General features: G+C 39.9%; 1 protein-coding gene across 1 annotated transcript in view; it reads right to left on the bottom strand.

The window, feature by feature from the left end:
• LOC147888754 (putative serine protease EDA2) overlaps window positions 1-25,832 on the bottom strand; it is a 116,268-nt gene that overhangs the window by 67,071 nt on the left and 23,365 nt on the right. The window contains exon 3 of the mRNA XM_087392358.1: window positions 1,688-1,843. Within this exon, the coding sequence (XP_087248484.1) occupies window positions 1,688-1,843 (156 nt within the window). The remainder of the gene's footprint in view (window positions 1-1,687; window positions 1,844-25,832) is intronic.

The following is a 25,832-nucleotide window of genomic DNA, read 5'->3' on the forward strand; positions in this document are numbered from 1 at the left end:
CCATTGCATAATTAGACTCAACAAGAAAGTCTACAAATATCTCTCTTTTGCTGGAACTCCAAAATCCCAACCGATGAGTGAGAAATGGGAGCCAACACTTATCCATTACCATGTGGCATAAATCCAAGGTTTCAAAACCTTAGAATGAAAAATGCATAACAGAGAGACAAAATCCAATACACAAAGATCTATAACTCTAAAAATACTCCACCAAATCAAACAAGAACAGACAGGTAGGGGTTTTTAGGTGTCGAAACACAATGGGACAGATGTTTTTGGAAACCTGGTCCCAATCACTGGGTCCAACACACAAACTGAAAAACGTTTTTGGAAATTGAACTATTTGTAAACTCCACCGCAGTGAAAATGATGAGCAATATAGAAGTTTTAGGACCTCTTGAATCCATCGGAACTGACAGATCTGCAAATGGTTGCTCCAAACTTGAGTTCCAACACCCGAGCATAAAAACATAGAAACTGACACAGTGAGTCAGAAATCCAATGAAATGATCCCAAATTCAAGAATGAAGGTGTTTCTAATCTCTTGAAGTGAAATGGACACAAAAAGCAAGCAATAGTTTCCTCTACAAGTCAATATGGAGTCTCTGTCATCGAACGAAACAGGGAAAAGCTTTGAAAACGACTTTTTCTTTGAAAATACTTAGCAGGCTCTCAAAATCACTTCGCAAAACCAAAGTGACTTTTCCAAAGTTTCCTTCAAGATCTTTGCACACTTGGATGCAAGTAAAATCACCCACAAAGCTTCCCACAGAGCTTCTCCTTCCTCCCATAGAGCTGCTGAGCTTCCAAGCATTCACGCACGCTCAGCTACATCACCCGAGCTCTGATACCAGTTGAGAGTGCTCTCAATGGAAGCAAGAACGGAAGAGGTAGAGAGAGAAATAGAGAGCCACACAAGTTTTGGTGGGTGCAGAATACCCTAATCTTCTTTTTCATTCATTTATATATGTGTTTGAGTATTGTACATAACCGGGGTAAAGGCACAGTGACCTTTAACCCCCGCAGCATCAGCTAAGATTTAGACAATCTTAAATTTGAAGTTCTATGATGGAACAATATGTTTCTATATTTGATAAGACAAACTACAAAAATCATTTCATCGTCCATGAATTCATGCCAACCCGGACCTAGAACTTATAGATCACAAAGAATCCACATTATTAAGCTATTTATCCTTTGTGCTCACATGATGTGTGAACCACAAATCTAGCCAATTGAGTGCTTTATGTTCCACATCCCTAACTCTTGGAGCCAATCATAATCCTTAATCTCACATATATGCATTTTGACCTCAAAATACTTACTAAAATGCAATGCATTACTTGTAAGTGCTTTGGTTATGTCACTTGGAAACACCATGCTATGTGTTACTGTGATTCAAAAAAAAAGCAAGTAAAAACTAGTCCTCATCCAAAGGATGAAAAGATTACCATCCAAAACATGTTATGGGTTCTCTCAAGGTAATGATTATCTAATGATATTGTGGAAGATTACACACATGATTGCATATCACCTCTCAAAATTCTTCACAAACCAATAAATCACTCAATCAATTATCACTCTTGGTAGAGACATACAACCTTCACACCATGTTGTTGTGCTAGACATGAGCATTTGTGTGTGTGTGTGTGTTTTCAAATAATTTGTGCACTACCATAACTCATACCTGGTAGTAGTTTCGAAAAGTAGCTAGATCAAAAAGTGCTTGTTTTGTGGTAAGGTATTTAAGGTTCTCTGTTTTCAAATCTGGGGTGGGAACACTATCTCCATAGTATCGATGCTCAAGCGTTACAATTGCCGCATTCACTTCACTTGCCAAAACCTACAAAGAACAATGCAAGAACAAAGAAAGTATAAATGAGATAAGTCAATCATTTCTCTCTACACTTATGAATTAGTTTATATCTCATGGGTGTTAGCATGCATACATGTGCCCAATCCCTGGGCATGAAAATTTCACATGCATGACCCTATACATATTTCAATTATTGAGGGAGGGACGGCTGATAAATTATTTCTATCAAAAACCATGTGCAACGTTGTGTGAAAAAATAAAAAATACAAGTGTGTGCATGTTGCACACGTGTGCCCTTGTGTGTGCATGCACATTTCTACACATCCAAACATTTAGATAGGCATTCATGCATGTTCATGTGTGTAAATGTGATGTGTATGAAAACCCATGCGAGCATGCAATTATGTGATTGAGAAACCATGCAAGGAGGGGGAAGTTAGGCATTAGGCACTGGAGATGAGGAAGGAAAAAACTACTTGTGAGATATTTTAATAAAGGAAAGGGATGAAGATAGGGGTGGGAGAGGATGAGCAAGATGGAGGAGTAGATAGCGGATCTTTGCATAGAGGGAAGAAGGGTAGATCACCATCAAGAATGAAAGGATCACAATTGGCAAAAAGGCCTCAGCTAGGTAAGGGGGAGGAGGAAATGAAGTTTCACAAGAGGAGAAGGCCTATAGGAGATATCTTGTTTGGTGGGAGTGTGGATAAAGAGAGTGGCAATGCTAAGGAAATCAGCCAGTAGTAGTCCATCAATGAGCCCATAGGTGAGGTTATGTAGGAGGGGCCTCGAAGCCCATAAGGAATGGAGGGAGGAGGAGACCTCGTGTAAGGAATTCAAGAGCTTGCAAGTAAGAGAGGGGATAAGAAAGTGGAGAGGAAGTCACAAGGAGGGAGGCATGCACGGAAGAGTTGTTGAGTTAGATGGGGACTATGCATAGTCCTTGCCAACCTCATAATAAAGGAAGTTTGGCCGCTTGCGATTCGATGTAAGACATATCTTTGGATCCAAGCTAGTCATTGACCAGAGAGGTCCTCTCATGTGCTTTTTAAGGCTTTCCGATTCCCCATGTAGGGTAATTATTCCCTATAGATAATTAAGAAATATCCATGGGGGGTATATAACGTAGCATATTAATGTTGGAAGTCAACATGTTGGGGTTTGTGCCATTAAGAAGCTTGCCCATAACCAATATGTATGACACAAGGGAGGACTATTTTCTTAGATTCTTTCCTTTGTGAATCGTTAAATAATATTTGTAGAATTTTAGTGCCTCCACTCATAGTTTCCTTCATATAGGCTACTAACATAGGAGATCATATGTAAAACACCCAATTGTGGATATTCGATTCGACTAAGCATGGGACATGGAAATCAATAAAGCCATGCAACAAGAAAATCAACAATGGCAAACACTTATTCCTATACTGGATTGTGTGTGAAATTCTAGTTAATAAAATATGGTTTTTTGTGTGTGTAAAAAATAAAACCTTTTAACAACATGGCACACGAAACTCAAATAAGGCTAAGTAGGAAATTTTCCTTTATATGGGTGTACACAAAATATGCATAAATTTGGTACAAAAGTGTCGAATCTGTCAAGTAGTCCAAGATCCGAGATGATTGGGGTAACTAGCTTCAAATAGTGCTATGGGCCCATTGAATTGTATTCAAAGTCACAATAGACACTCTCTATTTCTTCTAGAATTTGGTCTTGAACTATTCATACAAGTGGAAGAGAAGTAGATAGTGGCTACGAGACAGGAAAGATAAAACAGCTTGGTCAGGGCATAAGGACCAGATTCTGGGTCAAGGAAAGAAATGGCACGGTATTGAAATGGCAACAGAAGACACTTTTGTAACATTTGTGAAGGGAGAAGAAAGAAGACTCCTTGCAGCAGAGAAGCAACAACAGCAGTAGGAACCAGTTGTTGCAGATGCATGCACTTGATCATTGCCATCAGAGCAAAGAACATGAGCTATGATGTCATGATTGGTGGTAGTATTCAAGTAAGCAACATTAGGCCATTTAGGTGAATACTAGTCTCAAGTCTTCAAAATCTTTAGCTTGCACCCTAAAGTTCATAGAGTGACAACCCTACCAACACATCGAGAGATACACACTGAGTAGAAGCAATGCCCGGCCACCTTGATCCGAGTAGTCTATGGGCTTCAATAGAATGCAAGAAAAGGAGAGACAGCCTAAGTGTGGAATTCATTACAATAGTGGTGACGCTTTGGCACCAAAAAAACAACAGTTTCTCCAAATAACAAGGACATCTATAGAAAGCAAATGGTACACAATATGTTTGACAAGCACATCATACACATGCTTGATATAATGCAGATCAATGGTTGCCTAAACCATCCTGATGATTGATTGTGATTGAGATCTGGTATAGTTTACTTTGTTTCATTTCTCGATACAATGCAGGTCAATGGTTGCCTAAATCAGCCCAGTGGTTGTTTGTGATTGAGCTTTGGGATAGTTTACTAGGTTGGTGGACTTTGGCTTAATGTGATTATCCTAAACCAGCTCAGTGATTGGAATATCATCCAACCGTGGCTAGTTCAACTCAAACACCAAAACTGGGCTAGCTTGGGCTTAATGTAATTGTCCTAAACCAGCCCGGTGGTTGGGCAACCTTGGTTAGTTCAAATAAAACACCAGCTATGTGATTGTCGTGAACTAATGTGGTTGAACAGAAAGTAACAACAATATATTTTGCAACAGAACACCAATATATTGTTATTTTACTAAACCAGCCTGATCATTTTGGAAATGAAAAGCAATATAATTGTTATTGTCTAATTGTTACCATGAGGCTAAACCAGCCCGGTAGTTGAAGTACTGACTGTCCTAAACTAGCCCGATGGTTGAAATTGTGATCGTGTCCTAAACCAACCTAGTGGTTGAAATTGGGACTGTCCTAAACCAACGTGGTGGTTGAAATTGTTTTGTTTTTCTAGTACCTTATTATACATAACTATATTAAACCATCTTAGGGGCTGATTATTTTGTTTTGCTATAGGTTGATTAGTTTAATTACGCACACACAAAAGTGGAGGCTGAAAACAGTTTTCCTCTTCTTAGTTGTGTAAGCCAAAAGAACTCTCTCTTAGTACAAAAGGAATAGGTGAACCCTTTATGTGGGTCTCAAACCAAACTCAGCTAACCTAGGTGGCATACTAAGTGAGCCACTAACTAGAGTACATAAAGATAGCTGTATTATTCATGGGTGGTGCACCAACTGCATCTACAGCTGACAAGTCGGTGACATAAATGCACAATGGTCACCCTAGCATATCACAAGTGGAGCTCTCGATATCTCAACACTCCCCCTCGAGCAATCCCAATTCTTGCACACCAAGTAGGTCTCTAAACTTGCATAGCTTCTCTGCACCCAATGCCTTCGTGAATATGTCAGCTACCTAATCCTCTATGCTGACATAAACTAGATCAATAAAACCTACTAGAACCTTCTCCTGCACATAGTGATAATGCACCTCAATGTGCTTTGTTCTAGCATGATAGACTGGGTTATTTGCCAAGTGTATACTGCTCATGTTGTCACAATAAATGACAACTGTCCCATCTGGAGACTGACCATATCATAAAGTAGCTTATGCAACCAAGCTGCCTCGCATGTAGCCATTGATGCACCCTTGTACTCAGCCTTTGTACTCGACAAGGCAATTATAGGCTATTTCTTACTGCTCCAAGTGACTGCAGCACTCCCAAAAGAGAACACATATCCACTAGTAGATCGTCTATCAAAAATACTACCAGCCCAATTAGCATCAGTGTATCCATGCAACTGTATCTGAACCCCAATCTCATAAAATAGTCCATACTGCAGTGTGGACTTCACATACCTCAGTATGCATCTAGCCGCATCCAAATGCGGTTTCCTTGGAGCCTGCATAAACTAACTTACCAACCCAACAACATAGCTCAAATCTGGCCTCGTAATAGTCATATAGATCACTTCCAGAAGCTCACCTGCATCTGCGCTCAGCTTCACATTCTGCTCCAAAGGAAGTGAAATAAGCTTCTAGCCTGTCATCCCATATTTGGACAGCACTGTTTCTTTTTCAACCATAGCTTTAAAAGCTTTGAAATGCCCAAACACTTCATTTTTCTTTCTCATAAAATACACCCAAACTTTTCTGTTGTAGTCATCAATAAAAGTGACAAAATAATGATAACCTCCAATAGATGCAACTTTAGTAGTCCATACATCAGAGTGGATTAATTCCAATGGCCTCTTACTCTCTTGAACATGTCTAGGAAATGGTTTCCTTGCCTGTTTTCCAAATTGATAGGCTTCACATACCTTATGCATTTATGCAACCTTGAACTTAAGCAATCCTACAACAATATTTTGGGCCTACATTAATTTAAGTCACTGTACATTAATATGACCAATGCGTTTATGCCAGATATAAATATTTGTAACTACATTGGTCCCATGTGCAAACATTGCTACACTCAATTTAGGCATGTCCGCATCCAATGTAAATTTCATGCCCTTCTTCTTCCCTTTTGCTATCAAGCGACCTTTATTTTTCATATCCTCAACAAAGCATCCATGAGGATTAAATCTGAGTTGCAAGACCTGCTCAACCATTTGGCGAGTAGAAACCAGGTTCTTGGTGATATTCGGGACATGAAATACATCAGACAGGTATTTCTTTTTCCCATCCTGCATAGACAAAGGAATTTTACCAATCTACACAATAGGATGTGCAGTATTATCACCAGTATCCACAAATCCTAGTATTTGCATTTTCCTTGCATCCTTCATCCATTCTGCATGACCTATCATGTGGTTTGACGCACCTGAGTCAACATACCACACATTATTGTTTTCTTCTGCACTTGTCACAGAATTGGTCATGTGTTGCACCATAAACAAATGCTCATTTCTATCATCACCTTGTCTACTAGAGGATGCATAACTGCCTTGCTACAATTTTCCATTCATGATGTCATTCTGCTTTTTGTAGCAATCTTTAGCCATATGACCCATTTTACCACAGTAGTAGCATTCAACATTGTTGTTTGTATTTTGACCTCTCTGCCATCCACCATGACCTCTTTGGCTCCCCCTTCCTCTAAAGTTACCACATCCTCCTCCATAGGACTGGTTTTCTTGAATTTGCTGCATATTCTGATTTCTACCACGGCCTCCAAATCAGCCTGCTCTACCTCTACCTCTGCCTCTACCTCTTCCAACATTTGAGTAGAAGACAGTTTCTTTTGAAGTTCCTCTTGAAGAAGATGCACCACCATTTCTTTGCTCTTCAAAAATTAGAGCAATCAACTCCCAAAATCATGAAAATTCTCATGGACGGCAATGGATGTCCGGCCATGCATAATCCTTTCCTAGACCATTCAAGGTCATAGAAACTAAATCATCATCTTCCACTGGCGACCCAATAGAAGCAAGTGCATCTGCAATCTTCTTCACCTTCATGTGTAGTCATTGATGCTCATATTTTCTCTCTGCACATTATGCAACTCCTGCTTGAGCTGCATTTTCCTGGCTTGCATATTTGTACTATACATTTTTGTCAAAGTATCCCATGCCTCCTTCGATGTGCTTGCATCCTGAATATGCACAATCATAGAATCTAAAATATTGATAGACAGCCAGTACATATTTTTTCTAGCCCTCTCATGCCAGCCTTTAAATGCCTACAACTCCTGTTGATTGGGAACATTAGGAATACCTGGTTCTTGTTCAGCTCCAATAATGAACTCCCAAAAGCATTTTCCCTTAAGGAAATTCATCATTCTAAATTTTCATGCTGGGAAGTTGTTCTTGTCAAGCTTTTTAGTGACTATCTGTCAAAGAGCATCAGACGCCATTACAGAACACTTCAAAAATATTCTGTCACTGCCAAAAACACAACTTCTACCTCACAAGGGCAAATTTGCAAACTTGAAGAAAGTGGTATTTGACCACTCAGTCACTTTCTAGTGATGATTTTGCATTAACAGGCAATAAGAATGATTCTGTCACTCCCAATATCTCTATGCACAAGCATACGATGCAATTTCTATGGCAGCTTTTCACCGACCTGCAGAACAGTGGTCGCACAACAAAAATAGGGCACTTTCTTGAGTGCTTGCGAAAAACTTTCGCCACCAAAACGGGCCTCGGAATGGCCTCGAATCAAAACCCCATAGCATATACTACCCTGTTGCCACACCGCAAAGGGCATCCCAATCAGAGACAGTGCACTCTTGCATTTTTTAGCTATGCTACCTGGAGAGATTTGCTCGCAAACTCAAAAAAGGAAAGCAATACTGATCCTCTTACTAAGACACCGTGAACTTGGTTTGCTTTCTTTAGCTCCTTACCATGAACCTAGCTCTGGTACCATGTGAAGAGAGTGGGAGAGAGGTAAGGAGTCTCACTTGCAGCTTTCTCATATACACAATGGGGGAATATGCACAAAAGTGGAGGCTGAAAATAGTTTTCCTCTTCTTAGTTGTGTAAGCCAAAAGAACTCTCTCTTAGTATAAAAGGAATAGGTGAACCCTATATGTGGGTCTCAAACCAAACTCAGCTAACCTAGGTGGCATACTAACTGAGCCACTAACTAGAGTACATAAAGATAGCTGTCATCTAGCTATTATTCATGGGCGGTGTACCAACCACATCTATAGCTAACAAGTCGGTGACATAAATGCACAACGGTCACCCTGGCATATCATGAGTGGAGCTCGATATCTCAACACCCCACTCATCCCATTGAATTATTATGATCTTGTCCTCGATGATTGAGAAATTATCCCATGGAAAAAATCTAATCGTACATCATGGCTAGATGATGATGTATATGACCCCCTATGCTAGGCTAGGCTACCAGTAGTAAAATCTAGTGGGTGGATTGTGTGCTCTTAGCAGCGATAGGCACCCAAATTTGCACAAACTAACATAAGAAACAAAGGGATTAGGAGAGGAATGGCAGCAAGTCTAGCTATATAAAGACCTTAAGGGGCTAGGCTACTAGCAATAAAATCTAGTGGGTGGATTGTATGCTCTTAGCAGTGATAGGCACCCAAAGTTGCACAAACTAACATAAGAAACAAAGGGTTTAGGAGAGGAATGGCAGCAAGTCTAGCTATATAAAGACCTTAAGGGAAGACAGAAATTTACTGCACCCAAGAAAAGCCCTCTCCTACCCCCTTCCATGCTCTCCAAACCCCCTTCCACCCATGTGATGAATCTTTTGCTGCAACCTTGATGCCCCTTCATAATGCTGCCCAAGTCATGGAATCCATTGTTTGCCTTGTCTCTCCATCTTGCAACACTCCACTAGCCATAGCCATGTTCAAGTAGCCAAGGTTTTTTCAACAGTGTGGCCTTGTTCTAGTTAGTAAGCTCGATGGCAAACAAGTTGGTATTGGTGTTCTGTTTGAAGACCGCCATAAAGAGGTGAAGACCAAACCTATAGTGGTAGATCAACCTATAGTGGTAGAGAACCAGTTCCTACTTGAGCACACAAGGCCTTTTCTATTCCCATCCATGAATGGGGGAGAGGAGAACTGAACCTGGTAGCATATCATCATTGTTTTGTTAGGCATTGGGAGAGAACTTAACTTGGTGGAGAGCCACTTGTAATTGAGCACAACCTTAGGAACTAGGGGAGGATAAGTCAATTTGGTGATAAGCTCTAACACACTAAGAGCATGAGTGTGCTAGAGCTCACTACTAGATTGAGTTCTCTTACCCACTGTCAAAGGTTGTGCTCGCGATCGATTACAAGGTGCTCACCACCTGGTTGAGTTCTCTCTCCCAGTGCCTTGAAGGAAGTTACTATGAAGAAGGTTATGTGCAATTATGAGGTGCTTGTATTGCCCCCTGCATACGAGGAGTTTTGGGTCAAAAGTGTAAGAAGTGCTAACAAGGGCAAAAAGTGACACCAGGTCCTACCACAATGGTGGTGTTGACAAGGGCTAAAAGTGTATAAAGAAGTATCACAAAGAAAAAGTGTTAGCATATTTGGATGTAATATTTTTTGTTAAATGTTTGCTTCAGTGGATGTGATTTCTTTTGTTTCAATTTCGATGTAATACTATTATCTCAAAAACTATCGGATGTAATTTCTTTTGTTTCAATTTCAATGTATTAACATTATCGCAAAAACTATTGTTGTTGTTACTTTGGTAGTGAAATTGGCTCTAAAGAAACACATATGGCAAATTTCTTCCCTCTTTTACATTTTACTACAACCATAGGGATCATTGCATAAGAAACTGTTGAAAAAATTGTTATTACTATAGTGAAAATGGTTCACAAATGCCCTCATTTAGGATTTACTACAACCAGTGCAACCGGTGCTATTTTTGCACAAGCAATTGTACATAAGGAATAAAATAGCTCAAAAATAGGACTACTTCTTCCTTGGCTTGGAACTAAAATAGCTCCAAGAACTAGCAAAAATTGTTGCACAAGGAGTAGTAGGACTAAAATGGGTCTTAGCATGGGAAGGTGACACAAAAAGCACTGTCTGGGACATTTACTGCTTTTAGTGGTACAGGCCACCTATTTCAAACCTTAAAAAATAATTGCAAATTTTAAAATGTGCTTTTTGACTCTTACAATATTGTAAGTTCATTAAAGAACATTGATATTTAAAATTTTTCATATATTAAGGTACATAATTTGTGCTATAAATAATGTGCTATGTGCTTTCATAAAGCACAAAAATCATGTCACCTAACCATGCTTAGACCCAAATAGCTTCAAAATAAGAGTATATTTTCCTTGGCTTAGAACTATAATAACTCCAATAACCAACGCGAATGTTGCAAGGAAACTATCATAAATTGCAAATGTCTACATTTTCCTTAGCTTGGAACTAAAATAGCTCCAAGAACTAGTGTGGTTGTTGAGAAATTGTTGCACAAGGTCTAATAGGACTAAAATAGCTCCAAAATAAGACTATATTTTCCTTGTTTTAGAACTAAAATAGCTCCAACAACCAGCATGATAGTTGCGGATATGTACCTTAAGGGGTCCACTTTAGGGATTAACATGCCACAATAGTCTTTAGGCCAATGTGGTGGTCTCTCCATGCCAACATTATTGCTGGAACTAGCACGATGGTCAACGCAACAAAAGACTATATTGTGTAGCGATATATGGCAAAGCTGCGTAATGACAAGTGGCAAGGAAAAAGTTGTGCGATTTAGTTAGGCCAACGTGGTGGTCACTCCATGCCAACTTCATTGCTCAAAAACTAGCATGGTGGTCAGCGCAACAAAAGATTGTGTTTCACAGTGATAGATAGTGAAGTTGTGCAATAACAAGTGGCAAGGCAAAAGCTATGTGATGCTAGGAAAACTTCTGGCAACACTGTAGGTCCATGCAAAATTCAAAATCTCAACCATCAACGCATCACGTTGCAGTCCCAAAATGGCCCCAAATTTACAAACTCCCATACAATACAACATTAAATTGCCTTTAGGTGAGGTCATGATGGAGGGAAGTGTCAACATAAGTGACAAACTCCTAGTGGAGTGTAGCATTAACTCAACATCAACTAGCCATAATTCCACAATGAGGAAGGGCCTCATAATGGAAAATAGAGGCATGAAGAAGGTGGTGATCTAATAGTTTATAGGCCATTGGGATGTTAAAACCTAAACTCGGGGGTTCACCTAAAAAACAATTTAGTGTACCACGTGCATTTAAAAGGAGGGCTATTTTAATTTAACTTTTTGAAAAATTTTAACAGGTTTACAATAACAGGACAGGTTTTTTAATTCAACTTAAAAAAAAAATCACTTAGTTCATAAGTAAAGAGGGGTCTTTTTATTGGGCGGAAATTTTTAGTTGAGGAGGTTATTAAATACCCCTTGAATGCACATGATACATAGGGTTTCTAAGTAGTGCACCCCCCGAGAGCCTAAACATCCCCATATTTAATTCTCTAAGAATTTTTAACTCACTTTTCTCATTCAATCTATGTGCCAAACCTATACTCTCTCGCCTCCACGACCTCCAAAGCCAAATCCAAAATATATATCTTGAAAAAACCTAAGTGAATGGGATCCAACTAGCTACCAAAGAAAATCTTCCATCAAAAATAGCGAGGGGATGACCTCTAAGAAAACAAAGGCGAGGGGAAAGAGAAATCGCATCCCTTAATCAGTTGCATCTCACGGATCTCAATGAATTGTATGAATTCCCTTGGAATTAGGCATTTTACTAGGATAAGACATCAATGCTTGCCATTTGGAATTCCTACCATGCCATGTGGCTAAGAATTCCATCTACCTATTGTGCCATGTGGCCAACCAAGAGTTGTCAAATACAAGGCAAGGAAATTAGAAGAAGAGAAAAAAAGTCTAGGGCATCATGCATGTGCTCTAAAGAGGACCAAAGTAGTGGCAAGGCAAAATCGCAAAACCAATAGATGTCAAAGCAGATCAACTAGGGGCTTCCATGTGTCAATGAGAGGTGTAGGGTTTGAATCCCTATCTTCTATCCATGCTATAACCTCCAAAGCCACCCAAAAAACTCAAGAGGAATACTCTAGACGATCGTCCAATCTACTTGTACATTCCAAGATCACTAAAATGCCACTTATAAATATCCCCCCAAGTCCACGTGTCATATAGTGCCACCATGAGGTTAATTGGTTTCATTAATTCATAGAATCAATGCATGCCATGGTGTTAACCCTAGGTAATGATGACTACCTGTATAACCTGAGTCCTAAGTCCAAGTAGCTAGTCATAGTGGAGCTAGTAAGGTGGTAATGGTAGCACAAGAATTAGAGATCATGGGCACAAAGTAGCATGGAAAGTGGGCACATAAGTTTGAGATAATCATGAGAGGCAAGAAGTATGTGGAATTAGAGTTGATGATGAGACTAATACCTCTCTTTCCATAATGCAAAATCTCAAGTTAGTATGAGCAAATATATGTTCTAGTCACTTGCTCCGATTGTGTTGGTGATTGCTTAGATTGTAGCTCAGTGGTGATATGGCTTTTGCTTAGAGTCAAGGCAAGAGGAGTGAGTTGATAGTTGAGCACTATTTATTGTGTTGCATGTGCACTATTGTAGCCACCATGGCTATTGTAAGGGGATCCAAGACCTTTTTCTAAGTAATCAAAGTTGTCTTCTCTAACAGTTCTCTACATGTTCCCCCCATCTACTTATGGTTCTAATTATGACATAAAAATAAAGGCAAGTCGGTGAGTAGATGCTTTTTTTCCGACAACCAAGCACCAATAGAATGTTCGACTCTCCAAGGAGTGCAAGAGAGATCATCTTGGTAGCACATAATTTTCATCAAGCACCAAGTGTCAATTGAAGGTTGAGAAAAAAAGATCATCAACCTTTGCTGATCACGGTGGGACACACTATAAACGCTAGTGCTATTAGTGAGTGGGATGATCATTAGCAATCACTAGTCATAGGAGATCACACTCACGAAGAGCATCAGTTGATGCTAAAGAGCATACAGTTTCATGAAGTATCATAATTCTTCAAGTGGTTGATCTCTAAGTAGTACAAAAGGCTTGACGTTTGTAAATACATGCGTGACATCTACAAGTATTTGGATGGTGGACTGTGACCAAGTCCTCCAGAGAGTACTTAAAGCCCTCACCAATGTCTAACACATGCCTAGAACATTGATAAAAGGTATGTGGCTAGGCAAGAAAAACGTATACGCCAATGTGGGAGGATGTGGTAGAACTAGGCTGACTTGATCTTAGCTCAAAGCTAGGGATGGATGATTGACAACCTAGAGGGGGAGTAGTTAGTGGCTCCCATAGCAAAGAGCATGAAGGCTGAGAAGACCTAACCTCATTAGAAGTAAGGCAAACCAACCCTTCTTCCAAAGAGAGAAAATCAACAAAAAGAAGCATCATTAAGCACACCTAACCTAAGCCCAAGCTAATGGAATGGTGGGCCAAGCTCTGAGGTAACAAAAGTATGGAATGTATTCTACATTATGAAGGTAATCATACTTAAGGTCGATCTCTTATAATTAGCCAATATAGTTTATTACAATGCAATGGAAGGATACTAATGATTGACTCGCGAGTCACTAGTCATGATCTTGGTGATTGATACTCCCATAGTTGATGAGGCAAATCCTTATCATCATAGTAAGATCAAGAAGTAGCATATTCAAGGAGTCATTATGGGTGGGGTGTAGACATCAGTTTGAGACCTTACTAAAATGGCTAAATAATTTGAAGCCATGTCTATTTTGGGTACACACGGCAGACCAAAGACCTATGGATCCCAAGGACATGTGGTTAGATGTAGTGATTTCCATGCTGCAAATACATGCTGCAAATACACTACAAATGAGCTTAATAGTAATTCCCATGGAGGAGAATGCTTACCCATTGTTATTTAGCTCAAGAGTGCAAAACGACGAGGTACCCCACACAATGTAGGTAAGCCAAAATGTGTCCAGTACCCAACTTCATGAAATGAAATTTTATTTATGCAATATAAGGATGTGTTCACTTTGAGCTACATTGATTTGTGTGTTATGCCTCTCAAGGTATGTCAACACTAGAACTTCTTGATACTTGATGCCAATATGGTCCACCAATAGAGGTATTAGATGAATCCCAATGATTCCAAGCAAGTCAAAGTCGAGCTTTACTAATTGATCAAGGCATGGTTCATATATGCAATCGACTTGAGTGATTGGCTTTCCCAATTGTGGTGGTGACCAAGAAGATACTAGATACATTTCAAATACCCTTAACTAATATCTTAGATCAATTGGCAGGTTACAAAGATGTACTACTCCATGGATGGGTACAATGGCTACAACAAAATCTCCTTGGTGCCTAAAAAAGATAATATTCATTACTAGATAGGGCATGTATGTATACATGTATGCAAATTCATCCCTGTACCTGAGGAATGATCTGACCATCTTCCAACTACTTATGGTCAACACTTTCAAGGAGCATCTTACCAATTTCATTACTAAGCAAGGTGCTAATCACTTTGAATTCATCCAAGTGTGTCTTTTGCATCAGAGTAGGTATTCTTCTTGGACACATCATATCCAAAGATGGCATCAAAACTGAGCCATCCAAGGTTTGAGCAATTAAGAAAATACCAAAACCAAAGAGCTTGGTGCAATTGCAATAATTCAGTAGGTTTGTCAGCTTAGACAAATGGTTTGTGAAGGACTTTTCTAAAATTGGTGCACCACTTCATGAGCTTACCAAAAATCTCTAGAATAAGAACCTATCAGTAGCATCCTAGACTCTAAAACAACGAGCAACCATGATTACTATTTGTGTCATCCAAGGTGGGATGAAAATTTTGATGTTCATGTTGATGCCTTGAGGTACATAATTGGCATCCTTTTGGCACAAACAAATGGTAGATTGGACTATCCGGCATACTATGCGAGACACCTCATGACCTGCGCAAGTGCAACTATAGTATCTCCAAGCATGAAGCCCTCAAAATGCCTTACAATGTTGAAAGTTTTGACACTATTTGCTTGGCAATCCCTTTATTTTCTATTTTGATTGCCAATAATTATTGTATTCCATTCCCAAAATAGTCATCGTAGAATGATTGATACACTAGATGTTGTTACAGGACTTCAACTGTAAAATCATCCACAAACTAGGAAAGTCCCATGTAGGTGCAAGCTACTTACCACACATACCCATTCCAGACCAAGCATAAGGATCGACCACTTAAGCTCCCTAGATTATCAATTATCTATATTAAATATCCTTGAGACCGAGTGTGAGGACATGCTTGAGTACCTACCTCATAGGTCACTTTTCCTGAGAACATGGCCTGAGACACAAGCACAGACAACTTGCATTAAGCACTTGGAGATTAGAGGCCAACTCCATTGCAAAGGAGCAAATGGAGTCTTATGGGATTGGGTCCCTCTACATGCATGGGAAATCATTCTAATTGAGGCACATAGAGGGTTCACTGAGCGCCTTCACAAACTTATAGAGCTTAATGAACTCTAAGATTGAGTTGTCCCAATAGTAGGTAATCCAATGCCAAAAAAAATCTTGGCATGATAGGCACATTGTAAAGAAGAATCCAAAAAAGGGGATTCTTGTTCTTTTGTACAATGCCAATCTTTGACCCAATCTTAATTTGGGATCAATGGGCCTTACAAACTCATGAAGCTCTTCACCAACAAAACAATCCAAATCATTGACTTACAAGGCCACATCATCCCTCAGTGCTTTAATGGTAGTTGAGTGAACTCTACCACATGGCTATTTATCTTAACTTCAAGGCATTAGGTGCCTTCAGTTAAGTTGGGCACTCCAATTTAGAAACTTACCAAGGGTCATCATTTGTTCAATGGCAAGTTAATCCACTTTAAGATGCCCCATGCACCATCTAAAATGGTGATGCTTCAGTTCATACAAGGTGTTCTCTCATGCAAAAAGGGTCTTGGTAATGGTTGCCTTTGCATCCATTATTTTTGTGTTCCTAGGTCCTCGTTACATCCCTTGAGCCCTTATCCTACTCTTCAAGATTGTGTCTCTCTCCTCCTATTCCCCCATGGTCTCCGAGCTCTAATCAACTAGAGTGTAATCAAGACATGCCAAGAGAAGGTCACCAACATATGCTCCAAAGAAATTGTATCCATGCTTTCACCTCGGTCTTGTGGATTGATTCATTTGATGCCATAAAAGTAGATGCAATCCTCAACACTAACATTCTTGCATAGCATAACCTTTCCTCGATGGACGTGTCATCATTATTAGCAAGCAACTCATAGAGGCATTTTCTTGCATTAGCTTCCAAGCCTGCTTTGGTATTGGACCAAAAACATTACGACACCTATTTGTAAGAGAATTGCTACCCGTTCATTGATCAGCAGGACCTTGGGAGAGAACATCTAGCCTTTCTTCCACTTCCTTTTAGAGTAAATCGGACTCAAGAAGAGTGCAGGTAATGTACCTTACACTTTGGTGTAGATAACATTACATGTCTCTTGGGTTCTCGAATTGGTTCCATGATTCAACGCCTCTTGACACTCACATACTTTCTTTTTGTGAATAGTGTCTTGTGTTTTCGAGTTGTGGGTCCATTATCTGGCATTGAATCTATTTCTCTTCAATCTTCATCTCTAAAATCAAATGCAGAGTGGCCTTGGGAATTATTTGATGTCACTTTATAACATCTTGGAATTGGCAATCTAGTAGACAACTTGTTCATTAAAGTCAACCTGTTGCCAATGCCTCTTGAATTTTGTGGTTGAATTGTTTCTCCCTTATAGTTAGATGTTTCGCCATCCATATGCTCCATGCTAGTAAGTACATTAGGACCATCACAAGCCATAGATGTTCAGCCATCTCTGCCCTCCATTCTAATGACAACATCATAATCATGATGATTAATATCAACAATCCCAGTGAGCAGGTTTGAGTCGCTTGCATTATAAGACAAGTCTTCTATACCAATGAGCATGTTTGAGTCACTTGCAATACAAGACAAGTCTTCTATACCAATGAGCATGTTTGGATCACTTGCAACACCAGACAAGTCTTTTATACTAGTGAGCATGTTCGAGTCACTTGCAACACAAGATAAGTCTTCTATACCATTGAGCATGTTCAAGTCACTTGCAAACAATAGAAGACACGTCCTCTATACCAGTGAGCATTTTTGAGTCAATTGCAACCTTAATTGCATCAACATCACTTATTATAATGTCCTCAATACCTGAAAGCATGCCACTGTGGTAGTCTTTTGAGCTGCCATGATTTCTTAATTTCAAGCCCGTTTGTGCACTTCTTTTCTTCTCATAATACTTTCTTGTATCTTCCACCACATTGAAGGAAACTTTCTTTATAGGTAAATTTGATTTCAAGAAAGCTAATCCCCATTTGATAATGTTATGAACCTGAAGATGAGATTTAGTATTAAGGACCTCTAGATGTGACATATTATCCATTCCATTTTGAATGACCCCTTTAGTAGTCAGCTTAATTACCTCTGCCATACAAAGAAGATTCTGAGCATAGCCCTTAAATATGCCAAGTGCTAACACTTCTCCTGAATAAGACAACATGCCAAAATTTTCCCCCTCAACAAAAGTCCTCTTGAAATCTTGAAAGTATACCTTTGGAACGATTTCATCTCGGTCCCAAAGAGTTGTATGTGATTCAATATAAAAAATGTCACATTATAAGATATCACCCAATGTTTCAAAGTCTCCATGTGGATATTTTAAATGCACACTGCAAGAATTAGCACGTTGGTGATTATCGCTACACCTCTTCTCTCACCACAACATTGAAAATGACACACATTTGTAGGATCAAGACTATATATTTGTCCAAAGCCACTACTACACATGGATGCTGTTTCAATGCTTAAGCACTGATGTTTAGCGCACGTGGGGTGCTAATCATCGGTAATCAAAGCAATATTAGTTAAGTGTCGCTATATAGTGACTTTAGACAAGTGTCGCTATATAGCGACCTTTAAAGAGAGTCACTATATAGTGACACTTACTAGACTTGTGAATGGTCATTATATAGTGACACTGAGATAGTTTCCTATAGCAACGTTTTACCGAGAGTGTTTTTTCCCATATTGACCTTTAAAGATAGTTTTTCCCAATGACAAATTTTTTTTCCTTTTCATACATGTTTGATCCTTTGAGAGAATAAAAGTACAAGAGCATGTACATCAAGTTTGAAGCTCATATATTCATGTCCAAGTTTGAGATGAAAAAAATCAATGAAGAGCATTTACATCAATGGCTTCATCCTAAGTCAAGTCTAACGTGCCAAACAATTCTATCTCTAACTCTATACCAAGTTGATCTCCTATATCATCATCGTCCTCTAGCATCATACGTTCACCTAAGACTTGATCATCTTCTTCAATAAAGTGTGGCGATTCTTGATGATCGTCATCTTCTTCCTCAATATCGTGATCTCCATCTTCCTCCTGTACGATGTCATTATGCACATCTTCCTCTTGGCTCATATTGTGATCTTCATCTTCTTCGCTAGATCCATCTGGATTTATTGGATCTAGCATTGATAGTGGCATCTCCATATCCACATCTCTATCTTCAAAAATTTGCTTACTTTGTGGTGCAACTTGGATCACATACCACCATCTTAAATCAGAACGATCTGGATGAAAAACCACCTATATTGAAGATGGGTGCCAAATGCCATCAATTATATATATGAAATTATGCTTAAGTACATGTATCAATGGATCTTTCAAAATGAAAGCTTCGATTAATTAAATCATTAGTATGCACCTGCTCACAATGCTCGGGAAGAACAAAAGTATCACTTTCATCGGTCCAAAGTTTGGTGGAGCCTATTGCAAAGAGACCACTACTGTCTTTTCTCACTATCACATGGGGACCATTGTAAATAGTTCTAAACCATTTTACATCAAGAATAAAAATACTAAATCATCTGAAATCAATTTCATAGATTTCGCATATGGTCCCACAATAATCCAACTATGAGGAGAGAAGATTGGTATCCGAAGCACTTGCTCGACTATCTTGTGAAAAGTTAGCCATGACTCCACAATCATATGTGACTCTCTTTGAATAGATGTGTTCCATGTAAAAATGTCATCCATATGACCATAATGCACTATACTTTTTGTACTGCAAAAGAGCATCATTAAAATGATGAAGATGCATCTATTTTATAGCGTATATTGCCACAAATAATTACGTAATTATGTCAACAGGTAAGAAACTTACATGCATCATACATCCAGATGATAACTCTCGCTCGAGCTCATTCCATCACATTCGGCTTTATGTAGAGCCAGTTGTAGGCAATCAGGTGACATATGAATGGGGAGAAGGGCGAGATCCTGTGGATATGGTTGCGATCACCTATAAACTATTTTGAATCTCTTCCTTGCAACTATTCTTTCTGCTTTGGCCGCTTCATATATCTCAATTTATTTCTGCATCTCCTTGCTATTGATGATACAAAACTTATTGAATTTCTCCATTTTCTCTTCGCTCATCTTTCTTTCAATCCCTTTTCCTTGGGGAACCTCACCAACGATGCAATCATCAGCCTTGTTATGCCAAGCCTGCGGCATATCAGGATCCACGGATGCAAAAAACTCCTTGATACATACTAATGACTCTTGCACAAGCCCTTTGCCATGCTTGCTTTTGGTCTTGTTGTTTGCCTTACGAATCCCTTCAAAGTTTTCATAAACCGCTCGAGAAAAAACATCCAGCAATTATGAACGGTACCTGCAATGGCCACCTCATCAACTATGTGCACAAGCAAGTACACTTGAGTTGTCATAATGCTCGAAGGAAAGTGCTTCTCAAGCAAGCATATGGCTTCGATGGAGTCCACCCTAGCCATCTCGATGCTTGATATGGAGCTCTCTTTTTGAGATATCCACCTATTTCACATGCCCATGTAAGATATATGTGGGGGTTAAAGGTCACTGTGCCTTTACCCCGGTTATGTACAATACTCAAACACATATATAAATAAATGAAAAAGAAGATTAGGGTGGTTCTGCACCCACCAAAACTTGTGTGGCTCTCTGTCTCTCTCTAGCGCCAAACAGGCCAAAATGCTAGCGCAGACTCAAAACAGGCCCCAAACAGGCCAAAATGACAAAAACGCCATTTTTCCAATTTTTATCAGAATATGGTCATGTTGGTACTCAAAATGACCGGAATTCGACGAGGAATCCAAATATGAGGTCAAATTTGTCAAATTATACACTTTCAAAATGTACATATCTCCCATAGTTCCTCCCTTCTACTTTGAATATGGACATATCTTCCATAATTTTTTGCCTCCTACTGCCACTCATATCCTCCCCCCCCTTGTGCATAGTATACACTCTTCCACCCCTCCCACATGCTATGAAAATGAACATATCCTATATTCTCTCCCCCTCTTTCTAACCTCCCCATCTTTCTTATAACAAAAACATGTATGGATTTCTAAAAAAAGCTCGCAAAAACAAAGGAAATGGTAAAAAAGCTCACATTAAAAAGCTCGCCAAAAAGATTTCCCCCGCTGAGCGTGCGTGAATGCTTACAAGCTCAGTAGCTCTGTGGGAGGAAGGAGAAGCTTTGTGGGAAGCTTTATGGGCGACTTTACTTGCATCCGAGTGTGTAGAGACCTTGGAGGAACCTTTGGAAAAGTCACTTTGGCTTTGCGAAGTGGTTTTGAGAGCCTGTTAAGTGTTTTCAAAGAAAAAGTCGTTTTTTGAGCTTTTCCCTGTTCCGTTCAATGACAGAGACTCCGTATTGACTTGTAGAGGGAACTATTGCTTGCTTTTGGTGTCCACTTCACTTCAGGAGCTTGGAAATGCCTTCATTCTTGAATCTGGGATCATTTCATTGGATTTGTGACTCACTGTGTCAATTTTTGCGTTTTTTGCTTGGGTGTTGGAACTCAAGTTTGGAGCAACCATTTGTAGATCTGTCAGTTCCGATGGACTCAGGAGGTCCTAAAACTCGGGGGGGTCACTATGTATAAACCCTCTATATCACGTGCGTTCAAGGCCTATATTTAAAGTCCCTTATCTGTAAAAAAATTTCATGAATAAAATGTACCCCTTTTCTATACAAATCTGTAAATGTTTTCCAAAACTATTTTAAATAGTCCCTTATGTATATTTATTTCTGTAAATTTTAGAAATAAAAAAAATCCTTCTGTTGAACTCACGTGATAGGGTTACATATGATGAGTGACCCCCCCGAGTCCTAAAACTACTATGTTGCTCATCATTCGCACTCCAGTGGAGTTTACAAATAGCTCTATTTCCAAAAACGTTTTTCAGTCCGTGTGTTGGACCCAGTGATTGAGACCACGGTTTCCAAAACTGTCTGTCCCATTGCATTTCGGACGCCCAAAAACCCCTACCTGTCAGTTCTTGCACGATTCGGTGGAGGATTTTTAGAGTTATAGATCTCTGTTTATTCGATTGCGTCTCTCTATTATGCATTTTTCATTCTAAGGTTTTGAAACCTTAGATTTATACCACATGGCAGTGGATAAGTGTTGACTCCCATTTCTCACTCATCGGTTGGGATTTTGGAGTTCTGGCAGAAGAGATATATTTGCAGATTTTCTTGCTGAGTTTGATTATGCAATGGCACCCATGTTTTGAGGCATCTCAGGTTCTATTTTCAGTAGCGCTCATTACCATGGGACTATGATTTCTTGAGCATACCTTATGCAGATCACTCTGGTTGTAGTTTGACACATAACTAGAAGTGGATTTCCAGCAGTGTGCACTCATTCGTGGTATGCATTGGGTTGCAGTGGATGATTTATAGGCCATTTGGATGCATACGGTCCTTATTGGATGCGCTGATAGGCCCAAATTGCCTTATGGGATGCTATTTTTTATGGACGCTTTGCACATGGATGCTATTTTATGCTGAGGGACAACTTTGACACATTGCAGGTGATGCACTCATAGTGCTATGCTCTCTTGGATGAGATATTATTGATGCATATGCCAGTGGACGGTGTTTATGCTTGAGTCATTTGGCACTTATTGGCATTTTCTTTTGGGCCAGATTTGCTCATATGGATGCATAGTATATGCACATGAGTCAGATGCATCTTTTGATGCTTTGAGCTTTGAGTTTTGGTGATATTTCACTCTATTGTGGCATACACATTTGGGTGCACCTGGTATTGGGTGTGATTCTCTCTTGAGGCACTAGCATTTGGGATTTTGCTTTATTTGCATCATGGCATCCTCTTCCATGTCTGAAAAGGAGTTTTTCAACATTAAAAAGTTTGATGGGACAAACTTTTCTTTGTGGAAAGAACAAATAAGGGATGTGCTTATTCAAAAGAAGCAGATTAAACCCTTGGCAGGGATTGAAGCTAAGCCTACAAATATGTTTGAGGATGATTGGAATGAGTTGGATGCATTAGCAAAGTCTACTATTAGACTTCATCTTGCAGAGTCAGTTTATTTCACAGTAGTAAATGAGCAAACTACGGAAGATTTGTGGAAGAAACTGTGTGCCACTTATGAGAAGGAAACTGCCTCTAATAAAGTTTACCTCATGAAGAGGTTGTTTGAGCTGCAGATGAAGGAAGGGGTCTCCATTGCTTCTCGCTTGAATGAATTCAATATTATTTTCAGCCAGCTTCAGGCTCAGAAGATGAATTTTAATGCGGAGACTAAGGCAATATTTCTCTTATGTTCATTGCCATCCTCATGGGATACCTTCCGTACAGCTGTCAGTAACTCTGCACCTGGTGGAGTACTGAAATTTGATGATGTTGTGGGTAGCTTGTTGGCCGAGGAGATTAGACGGAAGTCTATGGACGGCAACAAGCAGGATGCAGCCTTAAATGTGCAAAGGGGCAGATCACAGTTCAGGGGGAAATCCCAAGAAAGAGGGAAGTCTCGTAGCAAATCCAGGGCACGGAACATTGAGTGTTACCACTGTGGCAAGAAGGGCCATATGAAAAAGGATTGCTACAAGCTAAAAAGAGAGCAAAAGGATAAGAAAAAGAATGCAAATTGGGGTGCAAATCAAAAGGAAGAGAGTCCAAGGGAGGACAAAGGAAAAGTGAAGATCGAGGAGATCAATGCAGTCACACATGATAGTGACAATGACGTTCTCTTCATGTCTAGTTTATCTGCAGAGTTGCTTACCACTTTAGATGATGCATATTCCCAGGATTGGATTTTGGATTCTAGTGCTTCATTCCATGTTACTCCCCATAGGGAATGGTTCTCCACTTATGACAGTGGAAAGACAGGTTGTGTGCATCTTGGAAATGACTATGCATGTGACATTGTGGAAGCAGGTGACATAAAGTTTTCTTTTGCAAATGGGTCTGCATTTGTTTTGAAACATGTGAGACATGTGCCTAAGCTGACCAAGAGTCTTATTTCAGTGGGTCAGCTAGATGATGCTGGTTTTCACACCACTTTTGGCTTTCAGAGTTGGAAAATTCAGAAGGGCTCTATGCTTTTGGTTAGGGGTGCCAAGTGTGGGACTTTGTATCCCTTACATGTATCAGGGGTATTTGATCATGTTGTTGCAATAACTGACCAGCAAAGCACTTCTTTGTGGCATTGTAGGTTGGGGTACATGAGCCAGAATGGAATGAAACTCTTATGCCGTTTGTGTTATGTACCACATTTGAGTTTCTCTGATTTTGAATTATGTGAGCACTGTCTCTATGGGAAGCAGACTAAATCAGCCCATAAAAGAAGGGGAAAGAAAGAGTTTAAAATGCTTGATTTGGTGCATTCAGACGTATGTGGTCCCATGCCTACACAGTCATTAGGCGGGGCTGAATACTATGTGACATTCATTGATGATGCAACTAGGAAAGTGTGGGCTTATGCTATAGCTCGGAAGAGTGATGTGTTCCAGGTATTTCAGAAATGGCTGGCCTTGGTTGAGAATCAGTTAGGTAGAACACTTAAATGCCTACAGACTGACAATGGTGGAGAGTATCTATCTCATGACTTTTAGTATTTCTGTGATACACATGGGATTAAGAGGGAGCTCACATCCCCTTGTACTTCAGAGCAAAATCCAGTTGCAGAAAAGATGAATCGTACCATTCAAGAAAGGTTGCAATGCATGCTTTCCAATGCAAGTCTTTCTTGTGGTTTTTGGGCTGAGGCAATGAAGACTGCAGTGCATGTGATCAATAGATCACCTAGTAAGAGTTTGGATGGTGGTATTCCTGAAGAGGCATCGAGTGGCAAGAAGCCCTCTTACTCTCATTTGCGTATATTTGGGTGTGAGGCATATGCACATGTGCCAAAGGAGCTTCGAAAGAAGCTAGATCCTAAGTCTAGGAAATGCATCTTTCTAGGTTATGGTGAAAGTGGAGAGATGGGCTATCGTCTCTGGGATCCAGAAGCAAAGAAGATCATACGCAGCCATGATGTGGTCTTAAATGAGAAGAAGATGCATAAGGCACCCATGAGGGATGTGGAAATGAGGAGGATCACTTTCCAGGATGTGAATCCACCTGCATATGTTGATAGACAGCAAGCTGTCCATGCACCAAATGTGCAAGAAATGGTACCACCAAGTACTCCCACAGGTATACAATCAAGGGTAGATGATGGATCATCTATTGGTGGAAATGATGAGCCAAATGTGGCTGATATATGCAGGTGGGACAGCAAGCTGAAATGCCCTTGAGAAGATCATCTAGAGTGTCTAGACCGCCTGATAGGTTTGTTCTAGGGGTAGACTATGTGATGCTTACTGATTGTGGGGAGCCTTCTTGCTATAGAGAGGCTATGATGCATGAGGATCAATGCAAGTGGGTGTATGCTATGCAACTAGAGATGAGTTCACTTATGAAGAATAAGACTTGGGACTTGGTTTCTTTGCCACATGGAAAGAAAGCCTTGCCATGTAAATGGGTCTACAAAATGAAGGTCACAGGTGATGATGTGCCTAGGTACAAGGCCCGTTTGGTTGCTAAAGGGTTCAAGCAAGAGAAGGGTGTGGACTTTGATGATATATTCTCTCCGGTTGTGAAGATGACCACACTTAGATGCATGCTTGGACTAGTGGCAGTAGAGGATATGGAGCTTATGCAGATGGATGTCAAGACAGCTTTCTTGCATGGGGATTTGCATGAGGAAATTTACATGGTGCAGCCGGAAGGCTTTGAAGAAAAGGGCAAAGAGCATTTAGTTTGCAAGCTAAAGAAGAGTCTCTATGGTCTTAAGCAAGCGCCTAGAGAATGGTATCAGAAGTTTGATGCTTTTATTCGGTCCCAGGGTTTTAGAAGGAGTGAAATTGATCACTGCCTCTACACTAAAAGGGCTAAGGATAGTAGCTTGATAATCCTAGCACTATATGTGGATGATATGCTATTGGCTAGCAAGAATACTTATGAGCTAGATGCATTAAAGGCCAAGTTGCATGAGGCCTTTGATATGAAGGATTTGGGACTTGCAGGTCATATTCTTGGTATGCACATCACGCGTGATCGGAGTAGAAAACTCCTTTGGCTTTCACAAA

Source organism: Dipteris shenzhenensis, chromosome 21, assembly GCF_047967505.1.
Source record: "Dipteris shenzhenensis isolate YYH24624 ecotype China chromosome 21, Dip_SZ_1.0, whole genome shotgun sequence".
NCBI classification, from domain to species: Eukaryota; Viridiplantae; Streptophyta; class Polypodiopsida; order Gleicheniales; family Dipteridaceae; genus Dipteris; species Dipteris shenzhenensis.